This window comes from Charadrius vociferus, unplaced genomic scaffold (genome assembly GCF_000708025.1).
Source record: "Charadrius vociferus isolate BGI_N301 unplaced genomic scaffold, ASM70802v2 scaffold498, whole genome shotgun sequence".
In the NCBI taxonomy this organism is placed as follows: Eukaryota; Metazoa; Chordata; class Aves; order Charadriiformes; family Charadriidae; genus Charadrius; species Charadrius vociferus.
The window spans coordinates 638,609-661,900 of NW_009649588.1; the positions used below are offsets into that span (position 1 = coordinate 638,609).

Genomic DNA, 23,292 nt, shown 5'->3' on the forward strand with positions numbered 1-23,292 from the left:
ATTCCTGAGAAGCAACATACTCCAGCAATTATATTTACTCCTCTTCAGAGCCGAGACCTAAGTACACAATAACAAGCTGACCTGTTTATTCAGCTGTTTTTGACACCCCTCTATCTTCAGACCTAATATTAGTTTGAATAGGACAGCATCCAAGTCTAGAAGGGAAAATTTAGAGCTGGTCCTGACTAAAGCAAGATAGAAAATAACTATCTAGTTTCTACTCAGATTTCACCACTAGGCCATTAATTGGCTTGAGTTCTGCCTCCTTAAAAAAATCCTGGTTTGGCAATGCAGGAGGCAGCTACTGGTATACAGCCCATGCGTGCGTATGGCTGGATGAGGGCAGAGCAGCTCAGAGCAGCAGCTCAGACCCAGGCTGGCATCTCAGCATGCTGCCGAGAGCCTCTTTTGGTTGGACAAAGTGCTGTGCTGACACGGACACACAGCTCCCAGATTTAAACTGATTCATGTTAAGCCAATGCTGAGCACAGACAGTGATCAGCCGCCGCTGCTGCAGATGTAGCTTATGGGAGGAACCTACTCCAGTGCTCCCCAGAAAGAGTAAGGTATTTTCCTAATGAAAAGGCAGCGAAAGCTTAAAAAAACCTAACCACTTCACCTGTTCCAGTTCTTAAAACACCACCAGTGATTCATAAAAAAAAATTAAAGAGAAAGCTTTCTGTCTAGATCCAGTTCTGTCAACATCTTGTCTGTTTTTCATCTATTCATTTCCACTTCCCAAAGTGAGATCAATGCCTTTCTGCTGCGACAGCGCAGTTACCTCTCACAAACTGACATCTCAGAAACAGAAAACAAGGCCAAGATTTTTCAAGTGACTTCTGATAACAGATGGCCGAAGACTGCCAAACTCGTGCGGGAGAATGAGGGAGCCAATGGACTTCACAGGCTTGTGAAGGTGTCTTAAGCAAAAAAAAAAAAAAAACAAAACCCAAACAAAAAAACCCCACAAACAAACAAACAAAATTGTAGGGGAGAATACTTATCTTCAAAAAATAAACATTATGGAAACAAAAATCTGTAAGTATAACAAGATTTCCATGATGTAGCTCCTGAATTTGCAATGAGGTTGTTCAGACTATAAACCAGACGGTATTACCAGTCACCACATGAAGAGCAAGGAGATGTCACTGCAGAGCCCCACGCAGGCAGACACAGCTGCATTTCATGTTGCCTTTCAAATAAAAAAAACCTCATCTTTGCAGTAAACATCAACCTAACCATGAGAGGGGGCATCAGGAACTGAAAAATGTCAAGAGATATTTTTAGCCCCACTATGTTCACCAGAAAGCTCTAACTGGTACCAGCTTCTCCTCCTGACAACACAAATCCATGAACACACCACTTGGAGCCTGCATGTGTTCCCTACAGAGTACGAAGTCCAGTCTGAAACTCCATCAGGATGCTCAGAGTCCTGCAGGGGAGAGGCTCTGGCTATCTTAAAAAACCTGTTCATGGTCCCCCATAACTGGTACCCATGCATTCCACAGGAAGAGTAAAACCACCAGCCAAAAACTTGCGGCCTGCCTGCCTTTTATTTGTCAAAGCAAGAAACTTGCAACTCCAAAACTTGTGTGTCATCAAAGCCCACAATGCTTTCAAAGCCCTGAGGCTTTGAAAGGCAAAACTTAATTCCACTGCTTAGGCTCCTATCCACGTGTTATCGTATACAGACACAAAAGGAAAAAGAAAAAATACAAAGAAAAAAGCCATCAGTGGCCTAATTGTATGATAATTATTTTATTGTTGCACCTCAGAATAACAGAAAATGGGAACTTTTATGTTCCATGAATATACCTCAGGTTTTCAGCTAAAGAAAGCAGAGAAACAGTCATGTGCTGCGTAAGCACCAAAGATGGGGTCTGAAGTCCACGAACCACCACTCCAAAGAACTGCTGCACTCTTTGAATAATATTTTCACTACGCAGTACAGCACGGGGCTATTGAATTGTCACAGGGTATCAAAGCTTCCTCTCTCAGATCATAAGTCAGGTGATTAAATACAAATGACAGACATGGGCCTTTTTAACCACAACCAATGTGATTTCTTTTCCTGATCTCATAGTTTGAAGGCATGATTTAAGGCTATAAATTTCTTTAATGTCATCATTTAAATTCTATATAAACCCCACTCCTGTATCATCACTATTTTTAATCATTACCATGGTGACAAAACCGTAAAGGTGGTTTACACAAGGAAGGCTTTACCACACTTTTGAGAACAGTTTCTCTCAACTTAATTTTTTGCCGTTTCAAAGCACAGAAAAATAACTCCCTCTGAACTTTTCACTGTTAGATACAAAAACTGATACTCGCCCATAGCTATAGTACAAAAAATATTCAGTGTTAATGGACAAGGAATTCACAACCTGGACACAGTAAAGACCAGAGAGCGTATCGTCATTCAGGTCAAGTATGACATTATATGACAGTATATCCCTTTGCGACTAATGGGGCTGTTTGTGCATGGAAGGATATGGTTCCTGAAGACACAGATAAAACATTCCCTACGAGAACCATGGAAGTATTAATCCAAAATTAAAGTTTCTGAATGAAGGCCAACATTGGCTGTTTTAGCATTCAATGCAAAGTGTTTTCAAATCCCAAATGACAGCATTGTTCCAGATTCCCCAATTCATGGGAATCAAAATATGGTGTCTGTGTAGAAAATGAATTTTAAAACCAAGGTAATGCGACTGTCGACTGCAAGTCAGGGCTGTGCACACATGCGGGGCTGCACGAGCACAGACAGCAGGGTGAGGGAGGTGACTGCTCCCTCCGCTCAGCATTTGAGACCACACGTGAATACGCTGACTGGTTTGGGGCTTCACTGCTCAGCCGTACAGGTTCTCGGCAACCTCGAACTTCAAAGTATATCCTGCTTTCAGTGAGGAAAAGGGCGGCACAGGTGGGGAGAGGACCAGATGATGTTCAAACGTCCCTTCCAACCGAAACAATTCTACAATTAACACATTTGCACTGTCCATGCTAACAGATAGGTAAAACCCCTTAACCAAGCAGCACTACTCATTAGGGGACAGTCAAGAGCTGGTTAATAGGATCAGTAGGAAAGACAAGGTACAGGCAAGCCTTTCTAGAAGATCCAGGTCAGAGGTGCACAAAGCCCAGCCTGAGTCATGCTTCATGCTTTACTGCAGACTTAGGTCTGTTCTTTCTATATTGTGTCAATTCAGGACATTCTCCCAAAGGCCATCAACTGCCATGTTTCATTGCTGCATCATTCGGCTAACTAGAAAACACAAGCAACCCACATGCCACAATGAGGGCAGTGTTCAGAGTTTACTGTTGAGCATGCTAAAAAATGCAACATGCCCTGCATAACCTTTAGCTGTGCTCCCCCCAACAAGGATAAATCTGTACCTGTGCTCCATGTCACAAGAGAAGACCTGAAGACCTCAGGAGAAGACCTCATTTTTAATTCAAGTGCAACATGGTACTAAATCAGTCAAGCGGGTCTTTTAATGACTAATACTTTAAGCATGTGTTGTAGTAGGGTTCAGCGCTTTCTACCTCCATGTGCTAGGCACTATACAAATACACAGAAAGTCCTTAGCCCAAAGACGGCAAGATATAAACAAGCAACACAGTAGATGGATACTGTCTGGGAAAATGCCAAGGGTACATATTTGCTTATTTGTGTGTCCCAAAATTGCTAGTCACAGTACCCTTCAAAGCCAAGCATAGCTGTATTCAACCCCTACAGAAGGGGTTGGTTACCGCTCTGTCTAGCCTGGATCCAGAAAGGGCAATGAACTGCATGTGTTATTCTCTTGTATAGTCACAGAAAGTGTTGATATCTTTATTGATACACTGTTATGACTTATCAGCTTCCAAATACCAAAGATTACATATCATGGTTTCAATCCAACCTTCCTGGTTAAAAAGAACGTTTCTTACACAATGGATTAATGATTTGTTTATGTTTGAGGATCTGGACAGTTGTTAACATGTTCTGTTTATTCTCTGGACAAAGACAGTTTGGCTTAGCTATAACCCGAAGGAAATTGGGGTTTCTAAAAATTGGCTGAGGTGACCAGTAATCCTTTAGGAGTTGTGATACACACTGATATCCTGACTAAATGAAGAATTGTAAGTAACCCTTAGTGGGAGGGTATCTAACCCTTAGTGGGAAGGTTTGAAATGGAAAACCCAAAGAGAAAATGACTACATAAGGAACAGTCTGTCCCTACATCCATGCTGTCTTCAATGAGCACTGTATTCAAGGAGAAAGTCGCATCTAAAAAGCTGTGTAAGCATCTTGACAGCTAGTTAGTTGGATGACACATAAAACCTCTTGGAGCTGGATCTAAAACATGGTAATTATGTGTTTGGTTTTCTTTTATTTCTGTTTATCTGTAGCATCTCTTTTATTATTCTCTGGGCTGCCTAAAGAAATTATTCTTGATTTTTATTTCAATGTTTGTCTCCAGAACAAAAATTATTTCCAGGGTGCTGGCTGGCAAATTGAATTCCCACAGCATGTTAATCCTTAAAACTGCACCACATAAAAGCTCTCACAGACCTCAGCACCTTCATACAACACCAAAGGATAACCAGTATGTGCCTGAACCTAAAGAGCTTCCCCAAATATTTAACAACACAGCTATTCACGAGACCTAGCCATTTTCCAGGTAGCTCAGACTACATGCAGCACCTGACTCCCAAGGCTTGAGGTACAGGAAAAAGCCAGAAGGACACAGACAGAATGTGAATCTGCTCCCACAATTGCAATCTAACTATTCCTGTTTTAAGATCAAGGTGGGCAATCCCCACTGCTGGAAACTCTCAGAATATCAGTTTACCATCTGTAAAAGGGGTTCCTCCAGCCTTATTTGGGGAGGGCAGGGGAAGTGAAGGTCTTGTAGGTCTCCACCTACATCTAGTGCCTTGTACAGTGGGGCCCTGGGTTCCGCTGGACCCCCCCTAAATGTTTCCACCACACAAGTACGAACAATAGCAAGCTCATCTCTGTTGAGTGTTTTCCCCCAAATAACTGCTTCAACTATCTGCACCAGTTTGCATCTGTGTTCTACATGCCCACAGAAATGTTTTGACCTATTATTTGTAAGACCACTGGACAAATATATCATTCATCAGCACAACCACTCAATTATAATACAGCTGTGGCGATCTCTCTGCCAGCTGGTGCTTTGTGTAAATGCCCCATTCCAGAAGAATAGGCTTCCTGTTTTTTTGTGGGTTCCCTCACTACCTGCTTAATCATCAAACCATACAAATTATGGAGTGAGATGAACCTTGGCACCTGGCTCTTAAAGTCATAGGCTATGATGTAAGTGAAATGACAAACTTCACTAAGGTAGACAACATAACTGCACTCCTAGATGCTAGTTTCTAGAGAAAAGAAGATTGAGGGGGGATCTTATTAATACTTACAAATACTTAATGGGAGGATGCCAGGGGGATGGGAGCAGTCTTTTTTCAGTAGCGCCCAGTGATAGGACGAGGGGTAATGGGCATAAACTTGAACATAGGAAGTTCCATCTTAACATGCGAAGGAACTTCTTTACTTTGAGGGTAGTGGAGCACTGGCACAGGCTGCCCAGAGAGGTGGTGGAGTCTCCCACTCTGGAGACATTCAAAACCCGCCTGGACGCTGTCCTGTGCAACTGCTGTAGGTGACCCTGCTCTGGCAGGGGGGTTGGACTAGATGATCTCCAGAGGTCCCTTCCAACCCTGACCATTCTGTGATTCTGTGTGATTCTGCGATTCCTTCACTGTCCTTCTAGATACACTGCTTGTCTTGCCTCTTAGTTCTGCTGGGATCTCACTTAAATCTGCCAAATATCAACCAAAGTAAAGAGCCGAAAGTTACCAGGTGTTCTTCCTCTGAATTAGTAAGCAACAAAACCCATCAAAACTATCTCCATTTTAGCAAAGAAGAATTTGTTAGTGTGAAGTACCTGGGCAGTGCCTAAACCCTGCCACTGTTCTTATGGGAAAAAGCTACTTGCTATTCTTGGTAAAGGAAAGGTCTTTCAAATCAAGATAATGTTTCACTTGTTTTTCAGAAACAAACTTAATGGGGGTGGGGAGGGAAACTAGGAAGCAAAAATAAATTCTACTTTGCAACAGGTTAAATTACTCAGAGTTTCCCAAAATGAGAGGCTTGGTGAGAAGCATTGGAAAGTTTAAGAAATACTCCTTTAAAAACAACTCCCACAGAGCAAAGCTCCCTCTCCATGACCGAAAGGCATGTGAGCAAGCCAGGTCATTCTGTCTGGGCACGTTTACATATATATATATATATATATATATGTATATACACACAATTTAATTGATAGGGTGGGGGGGCAGGTTTCATCTTTACCACTGCTTACTTTTTTTTCCAGAGCTGCACCTCCGACCCCAATTTTCCCCTCACTACAGGAGCAAAGTGGGCATATGCCACCAACAGATTAGTACTACAGCCACCCTGCTTGGCAGCAAGGAAGAAAAAGAAATTCCATCATCATTTCTGCCCATGCTTTCTCGGCTCATCCTTGCCTGCCAAGGCAGGAGGGAAAATAACGGCCACATGGAGATACTGTCTCTATGCTTTAAGGTCTTTGTTAACCTCAGGAGTTGCAAAGAAAGCAAGACTGGCTAGGCATTGTGTTAATGATACTGTCAAGAGGCCAAAATAAAGTGCCACACCACAGCCCAGCCTTCTGCTATCAGCACTACTGTCCCAGGCTTATTAGGCAACCAGGGTAACAGGCTGGAGAATATGCCAGTGGTCTGGAAAAGGAGATCTCAACACTTGGCTCCTACTGATAAGAAGCTGGATCCGCTCAGAATATGATTCTGCCAGATGCTGATGGCTATACAAAGCACACCAGTACTAAAGTTTTGCCACACAATTATTTTGCAACTATCAAACACACCTACAACAAAACCAGTTTAGTGGGAGGGACTTCCTTATATTTTCACATGCGGTTGCTGTCAGCAGGCTGAAATCTTGATAAGCTACACAGCCAACCTGGCTGACTTCACTGAAACCCTACTGAAGACAAGTCCTCAGCTGAACAGCTACTGCTCGTGTTTCCCACCGCAAGACAAGAGAAGACAACCATATTCAGCATCTGGCCAAAACTTGTTTCCAGCTGCAAAGATCCATAGAGATTCCATCCAAAGGTCAGCAGCTACAGTTTGCAATGAGGAATGTGCTGCTTTTGAGAGACAATGTTGTCACTGTGATCCACTTCCCCTACTCGGGGCAATCAGTCCATTGTTCCCACTGAAAATGAGAAAGAGCTCGAGACTTCTGAAATGGAAACTGCCTTTAAATCCAAATAATCCTAAAGCATAAACACAGACCGATGCATAACAGATTGATGCTACTTACAATAAGCAACTCTAAAAACCACTCATTCTCCCTAGTTTCTCAGAAACAGAAAACAAACAAACAAAAACCCAAGTATCCCAGGAGTCCAGAGCATATGATTAGGCTGTAGTCACTCTGTAACGTACTACACTTCATAGTGCAAAACCAAAACCATCCAATCTCTATTACAGTTGAAATGTGAATTTACTGGCTATCTACTTTTTGAAGCCAATCACACATGTTGATAAAGCTGGGCTGTGTAACAAATTAATTCGTCCACTGTATTCACGATATGAACAAGTTGAAACTGCATACATGTTCTGATTTAGGGTTTCTGTAAGAAAAAGACTTTATCCATTCAGGGCTCTTACAATGAAGGAATAGGGAATGCTAAAAAGTATTTTTACAGGAGACAAGGAACACAGTGAAGCGCAGAACTTACCTTCCACTGCAAAGAATGGAACCACTGATCCCTCAGGTAACTGTTTGCAGCCTGCAATAAACAAAAGTTACAAACAGAATCATTAGTTTCTACCAGTGTTTCAAATCACCCAGCCAAAACTAAGCAAATCACCCATGCATGCCCTAAAACCAGTAAGGCGGCACTCACTGTATTCTTCTGAACTTTATGACCCTGGCTAACTTCACCCCCAGCCTCATCAGAGTGAGAAAAACTCCTTTGCTCAAAGCTACAACTTTACATAATAACCAGAGTTTATTTTCACAGAAAACCGGGACACGAAGACCTTGCTGCCAACATGAAATACTGAACCAAAACCTTAAACATTAACCTCCTGTGAAACGGTGTCCGACCCAAAGACTGTGAAAAATCTTCCCTGATTTCAACCAGGTTTTGGTCAGATCTTTAATGTCTGTAGGACATTTGCCTTTGCTATTAATCATTGGGAGCAGAGTAAGAAGACGGGTTGACATTTTACTAGGAGGGGTGGGTTTTTTCCATACTCTAGTTTCCTTTCTTGTCCCGTTCCTCAGATGGCTCCAAAGCAACTCAAATAACGTCTTAGCTCTTTCAGCGATATTAAAAGAGAGCGAAAAGCATAACACACACAGGCGTGCAGATACCTGCACAGACTGTTTGCAGCAACGGCATAAATGTAGCAATAATCACTCCCAGCGATCACTCGTTTTTGTCTGTATTAAGCACAGCTGCCAGAAATTCTCCGTGCAAAGCCAGGTTCGTAGCCAATGAAGGAATAGTTCAACACTCCCAAAGGTCAAAAGGCTCAGTATCAAAAAATATAAAAGCATCTACAGTGACGTAAATATGCATGCCTTAACAAGGTGACATAAGTTTGAAATATTTGAGTGGGTAGAGATGCCCTTTGGCTTTTCCAACTCTATCTCATCGCTGCCAATAGGCAATTTTTACTTATGATTCAAAATGTTTTACACAATCAGTGAAAATTACAGGATAGCCTATAAATCCATTTAAAAAAAAAAAAAAGTGAAGTTCTTCACCAGCTAAAAACCACACACTTGCAAATTAAAGCATCATTCAACAAATTTCACACCCCGACACCTTTTCAGGTAAGTATTCAAAATCCACACCACAGAATGAATTTAACCTCCTGACACTGGTTCAGTTCACTGATCAGAGCAATAATACTAGAAGTAAAAATTCTGCATGGTTACCAAAACCATGTTTAATCCCAAGGTCAGATACTGACGTCTCAGTGACATAAATTTGGACTGATTTCTCTGAATTAAGTGGAGCAATACTCTTCTATATATGTATTACAGATTCGTTATTTATTAATGAGACTCAGTTGCTCCTCCAGTAGATCTCTAGCAATAAAGCAGAGTAAATCTATCATAAATACTCTTGGCTGACCACTGAGTTTCTCAAAACCAAACTTTCCATTCCATGAAGAATGCTGACATACCAGAATATGAATTTGCTACAAATGAAAACAAAAAGCATAACTTCCTTTTCTTTTTTTTTGGTTTGTTTTGTTGGGTTTTTTTGCATGCAATGAAAAACTGTAAAAACATTTAGAGTGCGGATCTTCAGGATATTTTGGTTTACCAATATTTAATTATTTTCTTTTTGTTATTTACACAGTATTTTATGCATGTGTGCATTATAACATATTATAAGATAGACCTTTTACCTAGATATGTTACAGAATTGAATTTCAATTCAATATACTTTATACTATATTTTAATATAATAAAAAGGTCCAAAATGGTTTGCCACAAAAAGCCTGAAGAACATTTTTAACATAACCAAAAAGGTATTAAGTAAATATGCTTGGATATTTCTTTTCTTTGTCCAGACAAAATGCTTTAAAACCCCACCAGACTTCTTTGAAAGATTCAATGTCAAATTGAACCTTTTTTCTTTTTTTTATTTTAAAGGAGAAAAATGTTTCATGGAGGCAAACAAAAACCTTCATTTCAAATGCTAGCATCAAAGCCCTTTAAAAGTAAGTAAAATTGAAAGTTTTTATAGACTTGAGCATGTAGACCAAGCAATAGCAACGATAATATTGCAAGTTACACATCCATTATTTCCTTAAAAAAAAACCCCACAAACATATGTAGATTGAGTATACAGGAGCTATGCAAACTAAGATACTGTTATTCAAACTGATAAAATCCAAAATATTCTAGGGAGATGAAGTACTGTCAAACAGGCAAAATGTCAACCTGATTTAGTCCCTGGTCTGACCGTTACACAACTTAAACCAAAGAATGCACTGAAGTTTAAAGGAAGAGCAAATGCTAAAGCCCTAAATGGGAACTGCTGAGAACTGTTAATGATTCTCCTACTTTGGGGATGTCAGTAGCTACAGATTGTAAGACCACTACAAATAACCAGAAAATACTATGTGTATTTAGATTGTGCAATCGACTGGAGCCTTACATAAACTGGATGACAGAAACTGTTAATGAGGACAACAGCATCAGGCAGAGGTAGAGACACAAGGAGACTGCAAATACTGCAGGAGAAAACAAACAAAGAATGCTATAAAAGGCAAAACCAAAACCAGCGGAGGCAATACTTGTTTAACTTGACAGCAGCAAAATACAAAAAGCATTTCAAAGTAAAATTAGCAAAGTGACCAGGTTCCAAGTGTGGGACCAAGCACGCTCTACCCATAGTGTTAGCAATTGCAGAGGAAAAGTGATGAAGAAAACTTGCATCTGGATCTAGGTTAGGAGTTTGAACCACTCCAAAACAAGAAATCATCAGATCTTGGGCTGTTGTTCAAGACCACTTCCAAGGAAAACGAAGACAAAGACAACAAAGTCAACACAAAAGTGGAGAAAACCAAACCTTTATGGAATCCCCACACTTCTATTAACGATCAGGACGTGATGGTAAGAGGAACTTGGAAAGTCAACAGTCATTTCACCAGTGCTCCTTCCACAGTGTTCAACACAGATAGACTGAATGCATTTAACCCAACCGCCGTTATCTGGATGGAGCTGTCTGACACCAGCATTCCCCACTTCTCCCAGGCAGCAGAGACTAATCCTTCCAATGCACCCTTCCGCCTGCCCAACCCCAGCAAGCTGCAAAACCACAGCCATGTGCAGGAAACGCTGGATCTTTTGCAGAAGACAATGAAGAGCTCACTCTTACACAGCATCCCTTGTTCCTCCCTCTTCTTTTTCAGGCTTACACTGAGAAAGGGTCTGCGGGGAACATTTCTTTCTTACCAAAAGAACTGTGAGCTTCATAGCATGCCAGGATGACAGAAGAGCCATCAGGCTCCTGTCGGTGCTCATCCAGACAGCTGTCCAGCCGATGGCCACCTCTGCACATGCTGACTTACTCAAGCATCAACGTTATTGGGCACAAAATTTCTGAAGTTTGGAGCAATAAGCACCAAAGCGTAAAGCAGTGGAGGGAACGACAATTCATTTCTTGGGGTTGCGCACACCCAATTACAGTTTTATCTGATGTGCGTGCCTGGAGCCCAGCACTTCTGCACTGAAGTCATCACTCCTGGGAACTGACACCTACATTTTTTTACTCCAGCTGAGGGCATAACCTACTATATATTTATTCAGCTCTAGGGTACAATAAAGAGGCAAAAATGAGACACAAAATACTTTAAAACAAGCTTTCCTTAAGCATCTGGACCGCCCAGGAAAGTTTTTCTTACTCTCAGTCTTGCCCACATGATGGGTCCAATTCTTCTTTCCAACTTGAAAAAAGGTTCAACCTGGAAATGTCCTGTCTGCTATTGTTAGAAATAGTCAATGAGATAGGAATGAAATACAATGGAGATTTTATAACCTATCTGTGTAAAATAATCATTTGGGCACCCTTTGTGTTTGGTATGTTTAGGCCCCATTCTGCTGAGAATTTTATTCTCAAATGCAATGGCTTTGGCAGGGTTGTGGGTGGCACACGGTCCGACTGATTGGGGCTTCTTGCACAATCAAGGCCTCCTGTTGTTTTTGCATAACCACAACACAGTAGAAAAGCACTTTAGAAACCAGGAAAATGTGGCAGTAAAACTCTTAGAAGGTGCAAGAAGATTCAAACGAATTGTAGCTTATTTATTATTATTCCAATGAGGAGGAAAAATACCTACTTTAAGAATGCTTACTGTGGGTAGTACTTTTTTTTTTTTTTTAAGATGAGTTGATGCTGGAACTGTGTTCTGAACGATTTTATATTCGAATTTTTGGGGTGTAAGTGTTCGGTCAGAGAGGAAAAGCCACCTGGGACCAGCTGTAGTACCAACTTTACTCCAAGTATTAATTTCATCAGCTTCAAAAAGACTGCTCACAGGTGGAAAACTGTGCAAGAGATTAAAAGCCTGCATATACAGAGCTTTGGTGAACACAAGTAAATTTACATCTCTGCTCAAAAAGGGAAGTATTTTTCTGTGCACACAAACTACTTCATTTCTTAGTCAAAAAGCAGAAACATACGTTTTCATTAAAAGCAGTGAACTTTTTAAAAGGAGATTTTCTTTTTGCGCAGAAAAATAGGAAACTGAACAATAGTTTCATGCCAGTGTTACAGTCCCTGCAGTAATTTTCACCCAGGCAAGGAGGAGACAAAATAGGAACCTGTGTGCTGCTGAGAAACAGAACACCTGAAACTCTGCAAGAAACCAACCACTCCAGAAATGATGGTGAAGACCTTTAACTAATATAAATACTCACAGCTCCACTGATACCAATATGCCTACAGCAACAAGCATCAGCAGAAAGTTTGTCATTTCCACCACACCACACATGCCATGTTACCAAGTTCCTTTAACGGTAAGTTAGCACTACGGCATCCCTTTTTACTGGCACGTATGTTACTCAGAAGAATACAAGAACAGGCTTGTCCACGTAGCAAAAAGTTCCCAGATTTTTCCTTACAACACCATCTTTCACACATACCCTCCTAAGGGGACTTTGCCATCTGAAAAGATGTGGCAATAAGCAGAATTTGACGATCCAGACTCAGTTTTTAACTCCTCCTGGTTTTATTCTATGTTTCTCTTTCTCTCCCTCGCTTGCTCTCCGGCCAGCAGGACGGGGTTTTGTTATGCTTTCCTCCAGCTGATATTCATTACTGAGACTCGTAAAATAATTGCAGGCTTCTCTGCACCAATTTATCGTCAGTCATAGGAACCGCAGAGCAGAGCAGCTCTGGGCTGCAGAAGCTGAACCCCCATGGCATGCACCCTGCTGCCCAGTGCAACCTGTACAGAACCTTTATATCGCTGATGCGCATCCCGGCATCGCACCTCCACGGCACGGGCAGGCCTGCAAGTGAAATCTGCCACTCTTCTGCCTTAACTCAATGTACAGACAGAGTTGCTGGTAATTGTGAGAAATGTTACTTTCCTCCTGAAAATATTCCCCGTCTCTGCTGGATTCCGGTCCTTGAATGACCTCTCCACACCGGCAACATCGGCTGGACTTATGCTTAAAACAAAAGCCAGGTTCTCCAAGGAGACTAAAATAAAACGTTACTAAAAAATCCAGTGGAAATATTTACCGTGGGGACTCCCTGGCACAAACAGCGTGCTCAAGCACTGAGCTGAACGTGCGACTGTTGTGCTTGTCAAGGCTTCCTGTTCTGTTTGTTTTTCCTTCTGACTACACTTGATTGCCAAAAAATGAATACAACAACACTAGTGATAGGGATGGAAGTAGCCGCTTTAAGGCATTTAGGACCCATCCGAAAGAAAGGACACCACGGGAAAGCAGGCAGTACTGTCATGACTGAAATACCAAAGCCTTTTTCCTGGACTTTTCCTACATTTGCTACTAAGCAGCCCGTAAAATTATACTCTACGTTTTTTTTCACTCTTTCTGAAGGTTATTCCAGTTATTTCACTACCAAGAGCAGCACCTTCTTCACAAACATCCACACAATACCATAATTGCACATTGTGCTTTACAAACGGAAAACAGAAGGTCAGAAGTTTAACCCAGCACAAGGAGGCCCAGCTATTACTGACAAGAAAAAGCTCACACTTCTTCAAAGGCTAAATTTAGCTTCCGTTTCCTGGGCTAAAGAGCCTGTGGCCTTCGAGCCAGCTTCAGCAACACCTTCTTTCACACCTTCTACCTCAACTGTAGGAAAAAAAAGAAAAGAGAAAAAAAAATAAAATCTGTAAGAGTTGATTGCTGCTCATCAGAAGGACCGGGGACAACATCACTTGGCAGGAGGAAAGAAAACACAAGCCCCCAGCACGTCTAGAAAAGCGACTGTCCTTGTCTCCGACAAAAGCGACTGTCCGTGACTCCCACAAGGGACGATGAGAATCCCCAAACGCCGGGTGGTGAAACACGCCTGTGCTCAGACAGTTGTGCTTATACAACAAACACTGAGTGGGAAGCACATGCACGAAGACAACTTTTTGATACGATCCCAGCCCAGATTAAGCCGTTTGCTGCCTGAGAACCAAATCCTCCTCTGAAACCCAGGTAGACACCTCCTGTTATCGTGATCCGATTTCCTAAGAGGAGCTGCATCCCCTCCGGCGCTGCCTGTCAGGTTTCATGTGTTAAAATAGGTTGGGATGGGTCAGTATTGCTATGGGAGGACATCAGGATGATGTAAGGAAAGGTAATGGCACTCTTCCTTCTCTGACTCATTACTGTGCAGTAATAAGCCAGAAATAGACCTTGGTGACAGCAGAGAGGGGGGCTGAGAACTTGAACGTGGACTCGGACTCTCTTGTGGCATTTGTCATGCCTAACACACAAAAATATACGAAGGACGCTCTAACGCCACATGCTGACATCCTCCCACAAGGATTGCTGGAAATGAATTTGCATCTGAGGGAAATGCTAGTTGTCCGAAATTTGCTTCGCTTCAAATCAGGGAAGCAGAAGTTGGAATTTAAAATATTTCTACAAAATGAAAAAAATCAGGAGAGCCTGTGATTCAGAACTACTAGAATGCTCCATTTTATGTCAAACCATGTCAACAGCATCCCAGAGTATTAAAGAATTTACAATACAGTATATGTGCAAAAACATATACAAAAATATAAAATTGAAATTACTCAGAAATATTAAATAAATTGGGGGGGTAGTCAAAGCCGTTCATTTAAGCATTTTTCTATATATAAGCCTCAGCTAGATCAAGTCTTTGGGGGAAAAAAAAAAAATTCACCAAAAGTACACTTCAGAAGAAACAGTACTAGGAACATGTTTTTGGACTAGTTTTACTTGTTCCACTGTCACACGCTTCCTGATACCAGAGCTGGACATTCCATCAGAGCATGCTGCTGCTCAGACGAGCAGGGCATAATGATTTTATAAAAGATCGGAAGTCCCAACTTCCCATAAATGTATTGAAGTCTCTCGGAAATCTGGAAATAACTGAAGTATGCAAGGGCTGATTTCTCAGCATCTCCGTTTCCCAGCACCTCAGCGGACAAGTCTTTTGGATTCTTAGACTCTTTGTCACATATACCAGAGAATTCGACTACTAGACAAACCCAGGTTTTGCATCTTGATTTCTTAAATATACTAAACATAGCTTTTAGTAATGTTTTGCATTTCTGAATACACATTACAGCTGTATAAGGGAAATCTATTTTTATACTCCCTCCGATCTGGCCACATTTGAAGAATTGAGACACTACCAAAGACCAAGTCATACTAAAAACATTTTTAAAGTTTGTATTTTCAATTATGTTGAAATTCCCATAGTTATAATGTAATTTGATCCAGTCTGTTCAGCCAGTCAGCAATAAACATAACAGAAGCCCAGCTCACTCCACTTCTTTATCAGTTCCTATGAGGTTACATAAAGACACCGATCTTTTCGAAGAAAATACCAATGCATCCAGGCTAAGATGTTACTTTCTCACAAACGTAATTATTTGTGTGTTTGGCTCGTTGGTGGTTTTTTTGAAGAAACAAATGGCAGACTGCTCCAGATTAAAGTCTGCGTGCCCTACCAATTTCCTCTAAACTCAGCAGGCAGCTGTGGGTTCAAGCTTTATCTTGTTTCCTATTAAGCAGGCCCATAAAGGCAGCTACCAGAAACTCTAGAATAAAGACTTAGAAATGGAATTTAGAAAGGCAGATGTAACTATTTTAGCTGTTGAAACAGATAGAAACATAAATGCTAGCACCACTAAGGAAATTTATGGAAAAAACGGAGTCATTCACAAGAAAAAAATCAAAATCATCCAACTTGACAAATGAGTTTCTTTCTAATTAATTCAATTAAAAGATTAGGCAAGGAAGATTTCACCAATAATGAGGACCCTAATCTAGCTGTTGGGAAACCATGGCTCATCTTCCTGCCTTCCCTAGTGTCACGCACAGTAGAGGCTTTTCAAACCACAGAATCAGGACTTAGGTGGACTTGCAGCAGCCTGTCTGAAATTCAGACTCCCTACACTCCCTGGTAACGCCTAAAATTGGTAACTCATTTTGAGCCACAGTAATTCTCTAGGTACCATAGGCACGTACATATGCTGCATGCAATGGGACACATGCCTGTGCTTCAAGGATATGTGAAAAGACACACAAATGCCATCTATGCACCAGGAGAGTCCACAAAGTTAGACGTTCTCAGGTCATACCAAACTTGCTTAGCTGCACCGTTTTCAGATTAAAATGGGAGAATAGCTGAGCCCCCTTTTACAGGGCTGCAAATCCCCAGGATTACACCAGTGAAGTAAATGAAAGGGAGCTCCAGAAATACACTCCACAAAGGATGTGGCCATGAACGTTTCCATGTACACCTCTAACCATTGCAGAGTGAAAGTGTATTTGCTATGCTGAAAATCATCAAAACCTCACAATATTTTTATGACATTCCCAAACCCCAAGCACAGCAACCATGTGAAGGGCTGAAAGTCAAGTACTGTGTTCTCTGGGCTGCTGTCAAAGTAACTCTGCGCACAGACAGACTCATCATCCTGCCTGAAACGAAGGCAAAGGAGAGCTGGACCTAGCTGGACTTAATATTACCAATACCAGTGGTAGTCATATTAGCTTCCCAACTCAGAGTCAACTTCGCTGTTCCATGTCTCTACATAAGTCTATAATACGGAACACACAGGCCAGGTCGGCACTTAGCCTTGGGCTACCAAATGATAGCACTGGGATTATTTTTCTCGTGATCTGCAGGTAGAGCCATTTCAGAAGACCTTTGACTAAACCTGCCCTGGATATAGATGGTGCCACATAATTTGGGGCCCTACAGGGGCTTCAGCAAACAATTAACCACCAAGACATAATGAAGTCCCTTCTGGAAGGAATGTCCTATGAGGAGTGGCTAAGGACTTCAGATTTGTCTAGTTTGGAGAAAAAGAGGCTGAGGGATGACCTCATTGCTCTCTACAGCTTCCTGACAAGGGAAAGTGGAGAGGGAGGTGCTGAGCTCTTCTCCCTCGCATCCAGTGATCAGATGCGTGGGAACAGTTCAAAGCTGTACCAGGGGAGGTTTAGACTGGACATTAGGAAACATTTCTTTACTGAGAGGGTAGTCAAACACTGAAACAGGCTTCCTAGAGAGGTGGTCGATGCCCCAAGCCTGCCAGTGTTTAAAAGGCACTTGGACAATGACCTTAACATCACGCTTTAACTTTTGGTCAGCCCTGAATCGGTCAGGCGGTTGGGCTAGATGATCACTGTATCCACGTGAAATAGTCTATTCTATTCTAAATGCTGGACTGTGCACCACGGATCAGTGCACCGCATACCATGATTCTCATGGACAAATGATCCAGCAGACATTGTCATCACAGTCATTGGTGTATCACTCAGTATGTTCCCGTCTTTTTATCTATTGGACTACATTTTGTGCAAAAGTGGTACAGTTGAAGTGTGTGTGTACACACACAAAAACACAAGCTCTATTATGATGAATCCTTTGAAGTCGTTCATACTTTTTCAAGAAAAAAATATCCTTTTTAATTTTCATGAGTTACCCACAGTTTGAACTAATCTTCACATTTTCTGCAGAAATTGCTCACTCAGTCTGTTTACAGTCCTACCTGCATGAATTGGATATACACAATAGTCGTGGCTGTTATTCAACTGTAAAATTAATTCCCAAAAGGTAACAGGTAACAAATTGTCTTTGAAACAATGTTAAGAACTATGCTAAGAGTTCAGTTGGAGTCAATTCGGTCTTTCTCAAGTTATGACTCTTCAAAGTTCTTCGGGGGCCGAGCAGCTGGGTTTTCATTTGCTTTTCTAAAGTAGTTCCAAAGCTCAGTGCTGCAGAGGGCTGTTCTGTCACTAAAACTTGGAATGACCTAAGGAGTCCTACAAAGCCTCACAAGCGGATGAAGAAATGTGGACTAACACAAACACAGTGTTTTCTGTTTGAAGACACCACTTAGAGAACTCGTATATGTAGATATTCATACAAATATACTGAAATCTTCCAGTGAAGATCAAATACCTTTTCAAGAAAAGGTGTATGTCAGTTCCAGTGCAAGTTATGGGTTTCCTGTATGAATTGAAGGATGAAATTTTTTACTTGTTTCATGCAGGAATAGGACTATATGTAAAAATACAACTGTGCCAGCCCGCATCAATGTGCCTTTCCACGGAGCGCTATTTTGATGCACAAAATCAGCAAGAAGATTTAATCATTGTGGCCCAAAATTTCCATTCTGACTGTCAACAACATGAAGAATCTCAGAGCTATCACCCTGAGCAAATTTTCTGGTGGTTAGATAATTCGACAGCACTGTGTTCTCTGCCTTTTCTGAGTCCATCTAATTAAGATTTCATGCATAGCAAACAGAAGTCAAAGGAGATTCATAGTAAGAGAGAAAGAAAATTGTACTTCTGTGTTTACTGTACCTGCAGTAAGACAGTACCCCCTGGGATTGTGAGCTGTAAACAGTACTTAGGGGCATTCTCCCAGGAGAGCAGTTGAACGTCTTCAATAGCACTGTAGGAAATGGAGTTTTCCATGTACCCAGTTGGCTGCAAGAAAACAAAGGAGAGGGGAGAAAAAAAAACGTTTACTTAGTCATCAGAAGTCTCACAATTTCAAAGTAAGAACAGCACTATCAAAATTACTCTTGGTGTTGAAAATACCCGCAAAACATCTAATTGGTAAGCAAAATTCCCATACAGACCATTCAACAGAAAGATCCATCCAGCTGCCTTCACACAACTTGTTCAAGTGTTAAGATGACTTACATGAAAACAAAACCAGGCCAGACCTAGGTGCCCGAAATACAAAAATGTCAAACTACATTTGTTCTGGACCCAAAATCAATGGAACCTTATTTCAAACTGAACTGAACTATGAAGGGGTCTGGTCATGCACATGCTACCAATGTATGAAGATCTCAATCATACACACAAACCAGCAGTGCACTGTATTAAGGTAGTTTTATTCCACACATTCTTGTTCTTCTGCGTGGCTGCAAGGTTGATCAAGCACATCATCAAAATCTAGACTGCGACATTTGCCAGTGCTTCTTGGGCTCCAAAGATTCAGCCCTCAGCTTTTAGACGCAAGCAAAAGCAGAGCAACCAACCTACTCATCTCAGCCTATGCATAAATACTGGTTCCCTGCACAGACTGCTGATGCCCAGTTTAAAGTAAAAGTCACAATTAAAACACAAATAAGTAACTGTGCTTTGCAATTACATGTACAACATAAATTGATAGTAGCAAGGAAATAAACTTAAACATGAAACTCCTTATTAGTATCCCCATAATTCTTAGGCATTACAGAAGTACAATCATCTCTTGAAACAAGCTGAAATACAAACGTATATACACAAGCACACATAAAATTATGTGCTAAACATAAGTAAACACACAGATATAGCTGTGTACCTATCGAGTATACGTACATACACCGTACTTTATGCAAGTCTTCATGTTGTTTAAGTAATTTGAGTATTTAACAGAGGTCCTCAAAGACGTCATTTATTTCACTTTGCTATAGCGTAAGCAAACTGATCTGTATTGCTATGGCAGAGAAAATATTTCCTTACAAAAATGCTGATTAATCCCACCATGTGGATGAACCCTTGGGTTAGCCATGTCTTGCAAGAGAATAGAGCTCATTACGTTTATGAATTATTTTCTCACTGGTTTACATATAACTTAAACTTCTCAAACTTACTCCCACTGTGACAATACATAAGTTATTTTTAACTGACAGCCTTGAAATAAAGGAGGCAAGGGAGAAAACCACATCTATTTCAGGGTCAAACAGGGCCAACTCTTAAAATCACAACACAGGATTCCTGGGGGCGAGTGTGAAATAAGCAAATTGCATTTGGAACGTCGCTACCTCTTATTGGTACAACTTCCTTCCATAAGTTAAGTAGGTGGTGCATCTGGAAATCGTACTTTAAAGTTATACACTTCATACATGTTCATAAGGCCACAAACGTCATCTGCCAAAATGCAATGACAGCCCTGTCATCCACCTTTGCTGCTACAAAAAGTCGGTTGCCTTTTCAGCCAGAAAAACCCAGCAAGCCAGGAAATTGAACTTTAATATATTTTTCAGTAACAATTGTTGGAGCAGTGTTCATTTTGCACTAGCCCTCTCCGAAAACAATTTTCGCTGTCTCTTTAACGAAAACCTTGTTATGCAGGAAGTATGATAAACTTCTGCTTATTCATTTACCCACAATATTGTTCTACACTAGTGACTGGAATCCCAGTGGCTTAACGCTGATACTGTACGTCATGCATTGCCTACTGGAGAGTAATTATCTCGTTCTCACAGGAAGCCAAAGGCCCAAGATCCTTCGGTAATCAGCATTACAACACTCAGGGAAAAATATGAAAACAGCCAGCATAAAATCTGGTATGCTCAGGAGGCAAAGTTATCAAAAACATGCTCTGAAAGACTGGAAAGGGGAGAAATCCAGAACCAGCCGGACGCAAATATAAAATGAAATGAATCAAAGCAATTTAAATTTCTCTCTTAAGAAGGTGCTGACTGCCCTTAATACCCTCCATTAACTTCAAAGAGGATTTGAAGAATTCTCACAGAATCTGTTCCCAAGAGAAGCCTCTAAACCTCCACCTTAAACCGTCCATTTAAACAGCATTAAAGGTAACTGATCCGGTTCAATCACAGCTGTGAAGCCACACACAAGTGATTTCATCTCAGGCATAACTTCTTCTCACAGGAGAGTCCTTTTCGTGAAGCAGAATGGAGGAATACAGAATTCTCCAGCCTGCGAAGGATGGGAAGACTACCTAAACCGTAGCATGATATTACACAGATGGTTAATCTCCCCAAATGAAAGCATTATGCCAATGAGGTACTTTATATAGTACTATATGATCCCACTTCCATACCTTCTGTCCAGCCATGCCTCACACACTGTAGCTTTACTACAGGTGTTTTCTGTCTTACTCAAAAAATGAATAGTCCAAACCTACCTTAATCCCTATAAGCAACATTATAAGCACTGTTTTTCTTTTTATTAAAAACACCATGTTCTAAGACACGAAATATTTTCAGTTCTGAAAGCACCAGCTACAGGCAGCTTCACCTCTGTTTTGCAATCGAAAGAGTCTAAAGCAAAGTGATTTATCGCTGTGCAGAGCTCCCTGAAGTTGTGCTTCTAGATGCTGTCAAACACCAGAGACCACACTGCCACATCAGGGCTGTCCAGAAATGCTCTGAAGAAGCACTGAAACAGAGCTGTCCTCAGACGCGACCTGGTTTCCTGGACCTCACAAGGCTACGGTGCTCCTCACAGAGAGACCACGGCACTAATGAGGTGAAGGTCAGCCCCACACAAAGGTGTCCTTTCCCTAATCCCTGCGCACACACAGATGCGGGGACAGAGCCGTGTTCCTCTGTTGTATTTTCACAAGACCAAGCACAGTTCAGCCGTTTATCAGGAAATGGCCTGAGGTAAAACCACAGCCTGAGTCACTGGTTCCTCTTAAAACACAGGCTATTTTGACATGCAGGTATGCGAACGTCCATCCATCACGGTGAATCATTGTGGTCGATAAATAAGCAGTGCAAGCGGTGCACGTTCTCATGTTCCAGCTGGTCTTGCTTGCACACACCCCCAGTAGCTCCATCCTCACCCCCAGGTCACTCCATGGGAAATTCAAATTAGAATGACATGCAAGACCAGAAGTGTGGATTCAGAGATTTGAAAATGCCTAAAATTGCGCCGATCCTCAGTGGGTCAACCATGAAGCATCTGGCATCAATACTAGACTTAAGCAGCATTCCCACCTCGCCTCTGCCCATACAAATATTTGTCTGGCTGTGGCATCAGGCAGACCAGGGAACCCATCCAGCTTCTGCCACGTTACTTTTTAGCTCATTCAGCCCCATTTCTAACATGAAACAGAAACTGGTATGTTAACATAACTTAGGGGATGGCAGATCATGGGGAAGGGAGTGAACAGTGACTTGAATATTTCAGACTAATCAGTGGTATGAGACAAGTGTAAAGCCACGGTATCTTTGAGCAGCAATACATCAAGATCAGTTGAAAACGCCTTCATTTAAGAAAATAGTAATTCTTATTTTTATAGCTGTCATTTTTGAAAGGAGATTTATATTACTTGGCAAAGTCTGAAATCTATCAAATGAAGCAAGATAATGCACTTTTCTCATTCACTCTACAAAATTAATCCTGACTTTGGAAACTTTGGCCAGAGAATCTACATGTGTCAGCTTACAGATTTACAGTTACAGTTTTAACTTCTGGCTGTTTGCTGTTGAACCTGTTGTGAAAAACTGTAAAAGATTCATAAATGAAATGAAATTTATTACGAGAAACAAAAACCCTAAGTCACAGAAACATTTTTCTCTTCACATTAGCCTTTAGCCTCCTAACGAAACATGCAATTTCTCCACTGGGAAATCAGGTATGTTTTAACCTCAGTGAGAACTGTGTCTTTTTTTCAGTTTCATAAAGATTTATTAATCATACAGCTTTGAAACAACTTTGTACCAGAATAGCCACACACCAAAACCTACTACAAATCAAATCTTAGGAGAATCCAGTGCTCCCAAAACTGGAAGAAAGTGTAGGCTTGTGTAGCGTTTCTGGGAAAAGTCGGCAGCAGCAGACTACTCAATAATGCAAAAATCTGCCCACTTGTTTCCATGGGAAATTCTAAAAGGGAAAGAATAAACATGACGTCCATTGTTAATATGAGGCTTGTATGCACTTACTCATATAATAATGTACTAAATCTTCAGCTGCGTATTTTCCAAAGAAAGCGTCTAGAAAAGATAAATTCCTCAAATAGAGACGGTTATTTGCATTAAAACACATTTAGACTAACAACTCCCACCAACGCAATAACAACAAAGAATGATTTTCCCAATTAAATACTCCAGATGGTGGGGAGAAATGCGGCTATTCCAGACCCTTGCTCTTCCACTGTCAGGTGCGTATGTCCCTCTTGGCTTCTCTTAAGAATAAGCCATGCTGCTGTAGCCCCGGATGAGGAGCATACTGTATTACAGATAAGTTTTCCATACCCAAATAAG

At 41.3% G+C, this 23,292-nt stretch overlaps 1 protein-coding gene across 1 annotated transcript in view; it reads right to left on the minus strand.

Annotated features, from left to right (window-relative positions):
* The window catches only part of CMIP (c-Maf inducing protein), a 67,211-nt gene extending 48,454 nt beyond the window's left edge, over positions 1-18,757 (minus strand). Inside the window, exons 1-2 of the mRNA XM_009890382.1 lie at positions 18,638-18,757; positions 7,806-7,856 (exon numbers count right to left, since the gene is read on the minus strand). Of these exons, the coding sequence (XP_009888684.1) occupies positions 7,806-7,856; positions 18,638-18,751 (165 nt within the window). The 5' untranslated portion in view covers positions 18,752-18,757. The remainder of the gene's footprint in view (positions 1-7,805; positions 7,857-18,637) is intronic.
* Positions 18,758-23,292: the final 4,535 nt, after the last annotated feature.